Source organism: Chelon labrosus, assembly GCF_963514085.1.
Source record: "Chelon labrosus genome assembly, chromosome: 20".
Lineage (NCBI taxonomy): Eukaryota > Metazoa > Chordata > Actinopteri > Mugiliformes > Mugilidae > Chelon > Chelon labrosus.
Genome location: NC_140353.1, coordinates 24,486,714 through 24,500,661, shown reverse-complemented (window position 1 = coordinate 24,500,661; position 13,948 = coordinate 24,486,714). Strand labels below are relative to the sequence as shown.

The 13,948-nt window shown below is 39.2% G+C and overlaps 1 protein-coding gene across 1 annotated transcript in view; it reads left to right on the top strand.

Annotated features, from left to right (window-relative positions):
- gabrr2a (gamma-aminobutyric acid type A receptor subunit rho2a) overlaps positions 1-13,271 on the top strand; it is a gene marked incomplete at its 5' end in the record, with an annotated part of 31,033 nt that extends 17,762 nt beyond the window's left edge. Inside the window, 5 exons of the mRNA XM_084569025.1 lie at positions 3,036-3,118; positions 4,055-4,195; positions 8,935-9,087; positions 9,791-9,999; positions 12,690-13,271. Of these exons, the coding sequence (XP_084425151.1) occupies positions 3,036-3,118; positions 4,055-4,195; positions 8,935-9,087; positions 9,791-9,999; positions 12,690-13,019 (916 nt within the window). The 3' untranslated portion in view covers positions 13,020-13,271. The remainder of the gene's footprint in view (positions 1-3,035; positions 3,119-4,054; positions 4,196-8,934; positions 9,088-9,790; positions 10,000-12,689) is intronic.
- Between the last annotated feature and the right edge of the window lie 677 nt (positions 13,272-13,948).

Below are 13,948 nucleotides of genomic sequence, written 5' to 3'. Positions count from 1 at the left end.
ATGTGTATTATTAGGGATGCCTGCTTTCTTGTTTAAAGCCTCAAAAAGTTGATTTATCTCACATTTGACTACCTACAGAGGACTGTTATTAAAGTTTACAATGCCGTTGCTTTTGAGTCAAATTTGAATCGGGTAACTTTGTGCAGAGAAAATATAATGCAACATTAATAACAAAGAGAGAATATGCTTGTCAAAAATCACTAGAGAATTGTGATCTCTGTAATGTTAAGTGGCCCCATATTTTATACAACTTTAAAACATTATCAGTGTCTTTAGAGAGATTACAATCAATTCGTATTCTTTGGTGGTTTTGACATCTATCTATTCTGAAAATCCAGCAGACAATTTGCTGGTTTCCCTACGCTCCACAACATCGAGTTGGTGATCACACTTTGAGTTCTATTTAAGGCTTTGTGGTTAAAAATACTCATCAATAGTTATTGGTCATACTGTTCTAGTTTCACAGTCTCATTAATTCAATTCAAAGGTCAACACTGAGGCCTGGCAGAATTCATTAGATGGGTGTGCAATCAATGGGGGTTACTGCATAAACTGTATGTAGAGTAAATGTTGTAAATTAATTCTCATATTCCGCCAGCCATCTTTATTTAAAGTCTATGGCCATTGTAAGTGGCACTCTTTCTTCTTACTTATGCCACGAACGGAGCAGGTGTTCAGCAACCAGACTGACGCGACAAAAATCCAGCACTCAAAAATCTTTTTTTTTTTGTTTAATAAAATATATCAGACAACAAAATTAAACTTCAAAACAAAAATCAATCTAAGAAACTCAGTTAGCTTAGCTTGTCCTCGAGGGGTTCGGTCAGAAAAATTGTGTTACCTCTATACCTGACCATCTCATAATAAGAAAAAACACACACGTGTCACATGACTATATTGTGTCTAAACTCAAGTGCACTCCACCTGGTGGTTTAACGACTAAAGGGCACTTCACAATAATTAATTAAATAATATTCTTATGCAACTCAAAACATTCATTCATTCATTCATTCATCTTCTGTACTCGCTTAGTCCTGTTAAGGGTCACGGGGGTCTGCTGGAACCTATCCCAGCTGTCATCGGGCGAGAGGCAGGGGTACACCCTGGACAGGTCGCCAGTCCATCGCAGGGCTAACACAGAGAGACAGACAACCATTCACACTCACACCTACGGCCAATTTAGAAGCAACTCAAAACAGATTATAACAAATCTAATAATTTCAAGCAAAAATGATAAATACCTAATAATGGCTCCTACAGCCATGTACCATGGATATATTTTTTTGCTAGAATGGTTCACTTGAGCTGAAGTTACATACAGAGTTGGTGATGATTCTGTTCGTGTTGTCTACATTGAGTGTTGTTACTCACAAATATACTGTACACAATAGTACAGTCCTCCACTCCTTATATATAGTCCTGCTAAGGGAGTCACTGTGTCACTTTTCTTCAGTTTGGTGTTTGGTGATTGAACAAACTATCAAACTTCAAACTGGGTGCTAAGTAGTATTCCAGAATAGGCAGACATGAGAAAAAATTTGGGTTAGTATAAGCCCAGCAGCTCGTGTAGTTCCATGGCAACTTTAGCAATAGTAATGTAAGGTTCATGTAATGTAAGGGCAACTTTATATTTATTTAATCAGTTCAGTTTGGGTGAAAACTAAATTGCAACAAATAAACCCTGAACCCTTCATTGTACCAGGTTATAAATCATTCATTCATTCATCTTCTGTAACCACTTGTCCTCTGGAGGGTTGGGGGGGGGGGGGGGGGGGGGGGCTGGAGCTTATCCCAGCTGGCGAGAGGCGGGGTACACCAGTCTATCACAAGGCTAACACAGAGAGACATACAACCATTAACACTCACATGCACACCTACAGCCAATTTAGAATCACCAATGAACCTAACCAGCATGTCTTTGGACAGTGGGAGGAAGCTGGAGTACCTGGAGAGAACCCTGTGAGGCATCAGTGCTAACCTCCATCCCACTGTGGTTCTAAATCAATGAACAGCTGTGTTTTTTATGAACCCCTACAATTCCGTTGGCTGTGTCTATACATTCCTCTGTGGGATGTTATCAACTTATTTTCTCATACATATATATATATATATGTGTGTGTGTGTGTTTTGTCTAAATTTTAGTTTAATGACTTTCCAATTCCTTGTCTTGGCAAGGGATACTTTGATATCTCACAACACAGCAGGAGGCAGGATGAGGAGAATGGAGAAATCTTCTGACAATGTTTGAAGTTGCCTTTCTAGTTAAGCTCAATAAGCTCTACTTCACATCTCAAAATACATGACATGAGAAGTCATGAATTATTTTCAGAGGTTTGGCCTATTTCATGTCAAGTTCATTTCTGAACTTCGCTTTAATGAGTATCTCTGCGCAGTACAACATTTTATCGGGGATAATTGCAGTTCAGAGATTAATTGAAATTCTTTCACAGAAATATTTTGTGCATATTACAAACAACTAGTATGAAGGGTTCCCAATGTGACTATGAATTCATCATAATATGAGAGAGGTGTCTTTTTGATGAAAGTCTTTCCTACTGCTTCACATTTTGACAGTAGACTGGAGAATGGAGCAGTGTAATATGGACAAAAAGAACGATGAGAAAGAAAATGATTTTAAAGCGGAGATGATGACACTGTTTGCAAGTTAACAGAGTAAGACAATTTATTTAAACATTTTCTGAGGACAGTATCTGATTATTAACAGTACACTGCCTTAAACTTCTTAATTCTGAATTCTTTAATTACTTTCCTGTACAAGTAAGTGAAGTGAGTTACGTTTTATTTGTTTTATGGAAATGTCACAATTAGGAAGGTAGGAAGGTAATAAGGCGACAGTTTTACTTATGTTGATTTATGCTTTTGATTTTGAGCATATGCTATCAAAATAACAAAAGTCTTCTAGAATTTAGATTTTAGTGTGAAATGCTCGACTACCGGAATATTTTCACGTTTATAGCACATGTAACCAAGTGTCATCTGAACTTGTTCATGTTGATCTTTCTGTTGTTGCACAGAGTGACAGTGACAGCAGCCTGTAATATGGACTTTAGTCGTTTTCCTCTGGATTCTCAGACCTGCTCACTGGAACTGGAGAGTTGTAAGTAAATGTTTAATTCATTGTTCTATGTATTATGAAGTGGCAATACTACTACAGAATACGACTGTGGCTGAAAAGTAAAATACTGTAAATTACAGAAAATACATGTCAACAAAAACTATTGGAGTATAAAAAATTAAGAAAATAAAAATAAAATCTATTACAGTAAAGTAGAAAAATCTATTAGAGTATAAGAAATAGCCACTATTGATACTCTCTTCTGTCTTGACGATGGGGCCACATGGCCTCATCCACATCACATTTGATGTCCTCAATTGCGATGCACCAAGGGAAAAATCTTCTTGCATGCCTTATCCTTGACATTCCTCTGCACCTGTTTCTTGGGCAGCAGCAGTCATTGCATTCAGCAAGGACATCCGCTCATAGGGATGATGATCATAAACCTTCCACCTCCAAACACTGAAGAACTCTTCTATGGGATTCAAAAATAGGGAATATGCTGGGAGGAACTGCATCATCATACGAGGGTGTACTCCAAACCAATCATTGACAAGCGAGAATGGTGAAACTGTTGCTGTTTAGAGCAGGTTGGACTCTTTGTCCAGCCTCTCTAAGAGAAAGGTCATGATTAATAACGTGAACAGTTGCCCGAATTAAATCTGAAACTTGAGCCCTTCAAACTCCACCTCGCGCAAGGACTCCTCTTCCTCGGACTCCTCTTCCTCGGACTCCTCTTCCTTGGACCCCTCGACCTTTTACTGTCATTTTCATCTGCCTCCTCCATCCATGCTGGCAAAGAACAACACAGACGTGGCACCTTTTAAGGCCTGCAGACTGATTGCTTATAGAAAATTTGTGTGAAGGAGAGTCAAGCAGGTGCTTCAGTGATTTCATACTGGTCTACGTAGTTTCTAATAGTTAGGAATAGATGGTTTCACATTATTAGATTTAACTGGTATATATGATGTTTTACAGATGCTTACACTGATGAAGATTTGATGCTGTACTGGAAGAGTGGCGATGAGTCCCTCAGCACTGATGATCGTATTTCCTTGTCACAGTTCCTCATTCAGAAGTTCCACACCACATCTCGCTTGGCCTTCTACAGCAGCACAGGTACACACATAATTAGCCAGCTTTGAGAATACTGGAAGCAGTCATACAGATGTCATAGTGTTCAACTCAGGGTTCATAAAGCTGTATGTCTTTAACAGGAGCCTTCATTGTTCAGTTTTAATGAATGTGGTTCGGTATGCTATAACAAACAGAACTCTATGTTTTTAGACAATTGGTTGTCTAAAAACAACCTAGCTAGTTTGTCATTTACGAGAGACGTACTGTGTGATTCATAGTTTTATAAAGAAAACATGTTTTTCTCAATTTTACAAGTTGGCCCAAAATACTAAGTGTCTTTACTGTGCGGATCAATGAGTTGAATTCTCACTCACTCCTAGTACACAGTTTGATGTGTGGTTGAGGGGCTTCGTGTTTGCTCCATAACTCATGCCTTGATCTATGCAGCACTTGACGGTAATTTGCATCTTCAGGCATTCCAGGCTCTATGTTACAGGCTTTCTTTGCACCGGTTGGTCTGTTTGGTCTTACAGTCATGAGTGATTGCTCTGTCTAGCAGTAGCCAGTGCTTTGCTCCTACAGTGTTCCAACTAATGCCTTCCTGGGTCCTGCTTATGTCTAGAGCCATGTGCCTACTCCACTAGCCACTATGATGCCTGACAGGAGCTTTCATGTTGTGTAAAGGCATTTTATCTGCTTGTAGATAGGACTACATGCTTGTTGGGATTTTTTTAGGCTCAGGACTGTCTTGAACTTGTGTAATAATGGCCATGTATGGCAAGATGTCTGTCCATTTTGGTTTGCCAGTCAGGTGGGTCCCACCCATTAGTGGATGGTTTATTGCCAAGTGCTAATGGAGTGTAGTTGGCTACTTTAGCCTCCTCCAAGTGTGATTTATGTTGACTTGTTTTGGGATGTGTGGTAACTGGTTCCTGTTCAGGGTGGTGACTGTAGTCCTCTCTCAGGTCCACAAGCCACTAAGCATGGGGTCTACTTCTCTCCAGGCAGGTAGCCAGGGCTTTGAGACTTCTTATGTAACCCTTCCTCATCACATCTCTCTGTGGTTCCAATAGTTAGCTCTCTCTCTCTGTTGCCTTGATCTTGGCCTCATATATTTTTCTTCATGGAGGATATTGCTCCTTATGGCTGATGTTCATGTTTATTTTCTAGCCAAACACCTCAACGATCTCAATTGTTGTTGTGTATACCAGCTTGTTGCTCTCAGCAACAAGGAGCAGGGATTTTTAGTAGTGCTGTCTGTGAAGGTTCTCAGTCATCCAGGTCATGATATATCCAAAAAAGGTTAAAAAAAAACTCTACAAGTCCAGTTGCCTTTCTTTTTTTCTTTTTCTTTTTTTTTAACCTTTTTTTGGATTAGTAGTGCTTCTTGTAGACTTTCAGGACGTACTTCACTTAGTCTATTCTCAGATTCTTAGCAAGTTAGAGCTACAATAATAGCTGTTGCCATCTTCAGGGAGCAGTGATGGCTATTGCTTTTGATGCTGATATCTGTAATGACTAATTTTATATGACAGATGGCATTCAAATTTAGAATGACTAAGAAGGTTGGGAAATAGTCACAAATGTTTAGTTCAGTCAATTCTAATGTCCATATTGAAGCATTGTTGCAGATTTCACCAGCATGCCACATGAGGATTCTGGAAATCAATACCAAAATCACAGCTGAAGGAGCTTGATTCGGGAAGCAGACACAATATCACTTCTACAAAAGTTTTGACCAAGTTATATGTTTGAGTGTATGATTAGTTTACCAAAAGAACATAATAAAATTACATATTAAGTATTCCAAATATACAGCATTCTTACATAGTTTAGGATGCTTCCTGCAACTCGTCAACTCATGAAAAACAATTTTTAAAGGGATTCTACAGAGTGCTTACCAAAGTCTTCTCGTTTTGGCAGGTAAGAGATTCCAAACGCATCATTACAATATCATTTTTGTACTGAATAGGTAAAACATGTGTTTGAACTAAAGTTAGCTAGCATTCATTCATTTAACATGGTTACTGATAGACATGTTACATTTGAAGTGATTTCAAAACTGGAGTACTCATACTCATACTTTGCAGTTTGTTTGCAGTAATGTTCTGAAGGCAGCCAGTAATTGAGACACAGCCGAAGAGATGTACCTATACTCCTATGGCGAGTGTGTAAAACCTTTTCATCTAGCCATAAATATGAGTCTTCTGTATTAAAAATGGATGAACATTAGATCATTATGTTCTTCGTCTTTCTATACAGCGTGTAATAACACTGTTCTTATAGCTAGTGCTTCATGCTACTATTCCAGTGTATCTCTCTTACCAAACTAACCATTAGTGCCACCGCACAATACTACATGAACCTATTGATTCATTGTATTAAAATAGCAAAATTGCTCCTTATAGGGCCAACAAATGTAATTGCAATTTCACAGAGACTGACCTGCAGGCTGAAGCACAGACTAACACCGATCAGAAGTTCTGCTTTCACGTACCAGCACCACTCATAGAGGGCATCAAGCAAAGTCCAGAGAGGAACACCTGTTTATTATGTTTTACATGAATTAAATAAAACAACAGTTAATGCATAAACAAAATGAACTGTCCTTTGTTTTCTACATCACTTTGTAATCATTTTCCATTGTATGTTGGTGTGAAGTCTCATAACTGTTGCCACAGTCACTTTGTACTCCCTGTTATATTCATTATTATTTACGAGGATTGTGTAACTTATTTTCTGTATTGCTTTTCATTAAGTTCCGTGCCTTCAGCTGAATTGCACTTATTGTGCAGTCATCACATTAATATAGATACAGGTAATGAATAGTAAGTAGCTGATTAAAATATAGTACTATTGTTATACTCATATTCTGTATTCGTACTGATTTGTGGTTATCATAGTTTTTGTAGTAGTTCACTGTAACTTGTGCTTGTCACAACCATTTTCAACAACAATTTAATCACACCACCCTTATGATAATCCCTGTGTACTGTAACTCTTCTTGTATTGCTTGGTAAATGGCATTTATTTGAATGTTTAATAACTACTGTTTACGAATTTTAACAGCAGTATGTATAAATAATTTTTGAAAGTGCTCTCCAGAATTGTCAGTGTTACATATTTATCACTGATAAATTTTCACTGACAAAATATAGAGACAATTATTTGACTAAAGACACTTATTTAATAAAGTTGAATATCTCATGTTAAATTGACTAAAACATCTGTGTCACAGGTGTACTTTCTGTGTTGTTTCTAATTTGTATTACACCACTGTGACGTGCACACAATGAATGAATGAATGAATGTCTTTATTGTCATTGCCCAAGTACAACGAAATTAAAAGTACCGTCTCTTAAAGTGCATAAATAACAAGAACATTAAAAAGAAGAGAACATAAAAGAAATGGATAAAAACACAATACATTTCAATACATTTCACTGTGCATTGTACTATGTATAACTGTGCATGTGACAAATAAAACCTATCTATCTACATACCACATGTACACTAGCATTCACATTCACATTCTGCAGTATTGCACGACTTATAAATATTGCACAGTGGGAGAAGGATAAGTTAAGAAAGTCATGTCTTTGCTATACTTAATGCGGTTATGGCTTTTGCATAGAAACAGTTTTTTAGTCTGTTTGTCCGTGCTTTTAATGACCTGAAACGTCTGCCCGAGGGCAGCAGTTCAAAGTGTGAGTGTCACGGATGAGTCCCTGAGAATGTTGTTAGCCCTCCTGAGGCAGCGGGAGCTATACAGGTCTTCCAGGGTGGGGAGAGGGCAACCGATGAGTTTTTGGGCCGTGTTGACAACCCTCTGGAGCGCTTTCCTGTCTGCTACTGTGCAGCTAGCGAACCACACACGCACACAGTAAGTCAAGATGCTCTCTATTGAGCAATGATAGAAGGACACCAGCAGTTTCTGAGTGAGGTTGTTATTCCTGAGTACTCTCAGGAAAGTACAGTCTCTGTTGTGCCTTCTTGATGATGGTCATGGTGTTGATGCTCCAGGTTAGGTCCTCCTCTATGTGGACGCCCAGATACCGGCAGTCTGTCACCCTCTCCACCTGTTCCATTTTACATTTCCTCCTGAAATCAATGACCAGCTCCTTGGTCTTGGTGGTGTTCAAGGCCAGGTTTTTGTCAGAGCACCACACTGACAGCTGCTCCACCTCGTCCCGGTAAGCAGACTCATCCCCCCCCCAGAGATGAGCCCCACAACAGTGGTATCATCAGCGAACTTGATGATGGCGTTGCTGGAGTATGTGGGGGTGTAGTTGTACGTATAGAAAGTAGGGAGCTCAGCGCACAACCCTTGGGGGAGCCGATGTTCAGGCTGAGGGCTGTGGAGATGTGGGGGCCTATCCTCACCTTCTGGGAGTGGTCAGACAGGAAGTCTTTGATCCAAAGGCAGATGGAGTCAGATATTCCCAGGTCTGACAGTTTGGTCACCAGTCTGTTGGGGAGGATGGTGTTAAATCCATAGTAGGCTATAACGTACACCATTGTTCCTTATTCTGAGTTATTCAGGCGATTTACCCATGAATGGTTTTAAAGTTGTGGTTGATCATATATCTGTCTACATGCCTTTCTATCTTCAATCAATATTCCGAGGTTGTCGACAAAATACTATTGTATGTATTCTGTGTGTTAATAAGCAAGTTTCTAAAGTGTAGGAAACGAGACCTTGTGGAAAAACGTGTGCCTTTTTATGTAACTAGTCTTTCCAGTACTACCCCATCTGAGCAGGTCTCTCACTGTGTTTGCAGGCTGGTACAATCGCCTCTACATCAACTTCACATTGCGACGGCACATCTTCTTCTTCCTGCTGCAGACATACTTTCCTGCCACACTCATGGTGATGCTTTCGTGGGTGTCCTTCTGGATCGACCGTCGGGCTGTGCCGGCCAGAGTTTCCTTGGGTAAAAAAAAAAAAAAACCTCATGTTAAATATCCTTTGAAGAGACTGAGTGCCTGAGGAAAATCTGCCTGTGTGAAATGATGAAAGCCGGCTGTGACACGGCTCCACCAGCTGGGAATACACACATGCATGTGTGATCACACAAACCTCCCACGCTCTACCACTTCCAATTTTCTTTTGAATTATTTTCTGTATTGAGGCTGTTGCTATACTTGTCATGCAGGCATCTGTTTTCCCCCTCGCTGATATCCTCTCACAGCACATCTGATCGTACTTGTTAAATTAATCTGTTAGGATTGAATGTTTTCAGGTGATCCTTTGAGTTTATTTTTATATATCTTACCTGCAGTTTATTCAGTTTCTCCCTTCCGCTTTGAGAATTACATAGTTAATAATAAAAATACATATATATTTTTGTAAATGCATTCTTTCACTTAAATTTAAGAGATGAGTTTCTCTTCATTTAAATGCTACTGACAGTAGAAATATTGTACAGAACCTAAGAGGATTTGCCTAAAATGTATTTACTCGTCAACCTGTTGTAGCTCAGTTTGTATCACTTTAATGCCCTATAACTTTATCTTTCACACTGGGCCAACTCCCTCTCTCAAGACCAAAAATAAGTTTGTCTTAGTGTGATAGTAAAAATAGAGACAAGCATTATTGTATTACTATGCCTAGAACATTGTGTTTGTTGTGTCCAGGCATCACCACAGTACTGACCATGTCCACCATCATCACTGGAGTGAATGCATCCATGCCCCGGGTGTCCTACATCAAGGCTGTGGACATTTACCTTTGGGTTAGCTTTGTCTTTGTCTTCTTGTCTGTGTTGGAGTATGCTGCAGTCAACTACTTGTCAACTGTACAAGACCGCCGGGAGCGCAAGAAGAGAGAAAGGGCACAATCTCAGGTTTGTTTACACTGCATATCATTAGTTGCTCTTAGAAAAATGATAATGACGGCGTGAATGCATCTGAAAATTATTAATAATAAAAATACTTAAGTTCATCATAAATCAGGCCTATTTAGGATTTATAATGGACACATTGATATTCATATGGTGAGTTAGTAAAATTCATATGCTTTGCTTAAAGTGGAATCAAATTCCACAGTCAGTTTAACTAAATTTCTGTATTGATTGTTACCACTGGCTTCAATTCAGTTCAGTTCTATTCTATCTAAATAACGTCAATAGCAACGTAAATTGTGTTAAGACACTCTCTTTTCAAGGAAGAGAAGAGAGCACCAGAAGGAACAAGATAAACATACATCTGTCATAGATGCATACATCTGACTCAAGTGTGCATGTATAATTTGATTGTGTTCCAAATACAAGATATAGTGGAAACACACAGCTCTAGGGCGGGGAGAGTCACAAGAAGATGGAGGAGGAGGGGAAGGGAGGGAAAGGGAGATGGAAGAAAGGGACACACAGCTAATAACACGCTATACAGTGGCAGAGAGAAGAAATTAGATAAGAAATTAGAGGATAGGAGCTTGGTGCGAGAGAGTAGAGGGTAGAGGACAGGTGCTCAGTGCATAATTCCCCAGCAGCCTAGGCCCCAGCAGCCCAGACCTATAGCAACATAATTCATGATTCAGTCCAGCCCTAATTACAAGCTTCATCAAAAAGGAAAGTCTTAAGTCTGACCTTAAAAGTAGAGAGGGTGTCTGCCTCCCAAATCAGGAGTTGGTTCAACAGGAAAGTAGGCTCTACCTCCCATTCTGCTTTTTGAAATTCTAGGAACCACAAGTAAGCCTGCACTTTCAGATCGAAGTGATCTGTTGGGATGATGTCTATGAGATAAGATGGAGCAAGGCCTTTATGGGCCTTGATTGTAAGTAGGAGGATTTTAAATTCTATTCTGGATTTGACAGGGAGCCAATGAAGACAAGCTAAAACGGGAGTAATATGATCTCTCCTGTTAATTCCCGTCCCTTTCCAGCATTTTGAATCAATTGGAGACTAGGAACTTCTTTACGTATTTCTGGTGGTATAATATAGTATGCTGCGATGGACTGGCGACCTGTCCAGGGTGTACCCCTGCCTCTCGCCCGATGACGGCTGGGATAGGCTCCAGCAGACCCCCGCGACCCTTAACAGGAATAACCGGGTATAGAAGATGAATGAATGAATGAATGAATAATATAGTATGGTACATCACTGGACATTCATATTGTAAAGTGCATTTCTAAACTAAATCCTTTAAAGCTCAAGAAAAAGGGTATCAAAGAGAGAAATATACAAAATACAAATACTGTATTTGACAGAGGTCTTCTGAATGCGATTAATAAGATCACACAGGAAGAGGCAGAAGTGGTGGAGGGACAAAGCAAAGCAATCCCAGCAGGGATCAACAGCCAGTGGCAGATAGGGTGGATCAGGTTTATTGTTTAAACTATTCCTATACAGTATTTTGCAGAACAATGTGTATATATATGTGTATATATACTAAACTTGGAAATGATGTTAAAATATGAAACTGGTTATATTCTGTATTTTTCTTATTTCAGCAAATTAAATAGCCAAACTCTAAAATGTAAATTCTTCAGAGCATGAAGGCACAAAACATTATTATTTTCACTCAATCCTAGATACAATGTCCTACTGACATAAATACTAATGTATTCATACATTATATAATAAACCAAATGATTCGTTTACTACTGAAAATAGTCCCCAACAAAAAGATTTGTCTTTATGGAAATCACTGACACTGAGATCTGTGAGTTATTCTTAAGAGTTACAGTGTCTGTAGGAAACAAAAGGATTGATTCAAAGTGTTTAGTACAGGTTCTGAGAGACCAAACCATGTTTTCTGCTTTTGCATGATTTGTTGATGATAAGAAAACAATGCTTGTTATTCAGTCTACAGTCATGCTAACATTCAGTGCAGCTGTCTGTAACAACCAATTAACATTTGGCACTTCATTAGTCTGTTTATTTCTCACTTCCAAATGTGACTGTACAGTACAGTGTACTGTGAGCTCCTTCCGGTGCTGGTCACAGCTGTACAGTGGGGGAATGGATTTCCATGTAGGCGCCAACATTATCAGGAATGCTGCTGACACATGCCTGGTGTGAACAAAGGGAGAGAGTCTTACCGGTGGTAGAGCTTAGGACTTTTCTTCTTTTAAATAATTTCGCTGGTCATGAGTATGCTCAGACGCTGTTTAGTTTATTTCTGTATCCACAGCATACTCAATTTAACCTTCTTATTCCACTAAACTATAAACATGTAAACACATACAAAACCACTTTACATCAATCAAAACTGAATCAGTGTGTAAATATCATAGCTTTTCATTGTGGAAACGACAAATATTACACTTATTCACTAGTCTATTATTAATTCTGTTATAATGACATGGTCACAAATCACAACAATAATACTTAGTGGACAAACCAGATAACTGATCGTGCATAACTGGTATCAAAGAAATGCTGCTCATTTCAGATAGAGAATGCTATGAAGAATTAAGTCAAGAATATCCAAAAATATCACTTTTCAGGTGATCCGTCATTGGCCAAGAAATATGTTGACTTTATGGTGATGTTACACAGAAAATGCATTATATTGTCCATTTCTTCTCTGCCAGTCACTGCCATGCACCTGCGGTATCTCCCAAACACGAACCATGACCATGATGGATGGTACCTACAGTGAAGCTGATACCAACAGTCTGGCTGGCTACACTGAAGAGCCGATAGTGCCCGAAGAAGAGGAGATGCACCATGTACCAGAGAAACCTGAACACATGGTGGTCCATCTCTCAGTAAGCAGCGAGTCCACCACCACCAAGAAGAAGAAGAGCCTGCGTGGCCTCAATATCATCCAGAACACACACGCTATTGACAAATACTCACGGATGATATTCCCTGGTTCATATATCTTCTTCAACCTTATCTACTGGTCAGTCTACGTTTGATCAACACTCAAAGGACAGGACTGACGCCAGAGAGAATATCAATGCTACGTCAGTGGATCAATGGCACCCCTGTGGATTAATTCTAAGAGTGCTGTTGTGTACTATATGTGTCATGGTCAGTAACACAAACTTAAGAAAGGAGCTGTATTGAAAAAATTTGCTTGGCCACAGTAGAATGAAGCAATCCTTCTTGTTTGTTTTCCTGGTGCAACAATTTGAATGTTCATAAATGTTGTACATTTAAACAAAACATAGCTTAAGATACAGATGCTAATTCTGACTGTCTTTTTTAACTTTTGTCAGCTGCCAGCTGCTCTTGAAAAGTTCTTTGTCCACGTATGCTGCAGGAGTGAGTTTTTGTATTTGAATGGCAGAATTGATATATAAGCATAAGGTACACTGTCGTATGTCTGCTAGGGGATGAGGGAAGAAACATTAAACCAGACTGAATAGTTAAGGTTTATTGTTTTTGGTGATTAAGTTTAACAAACAGAAAACACAACGCTAAGGGTGGAGGAAGGGTGTTCAATAAAACATAGAAATTATTAAAACTAAACGAAACCAAACATAGATTGAGTCTAAAAAATAAAGTCTCAAAAGAAAAACCTAACTCCTTATCCAACCTAAAACAAAAATCAGTAAACAAGACCACAAACCTAAATGTGTCTGTACAAACAATAGCTAGGCAGAGTGGGAAAAAAAAGGTGTTTTCGTGGGAAGCCCAGCTCTTAAGCCACAAAACAAAGTGTTTAAATAACAGAGTTCTAAGTTCTCTTTAACTAAATACTTCTAACGTACACCAGTGTTCCGTAAACTGTCAAAGTTCTATTCAAGTTGCGGCAGAGTGACATCAGCACAGCCTTAGTAGGGCCCCGAGCCAATCAGACTACGAAGGGGCGTGCCAATGAGTCTCCAATGGCAGACGAGTG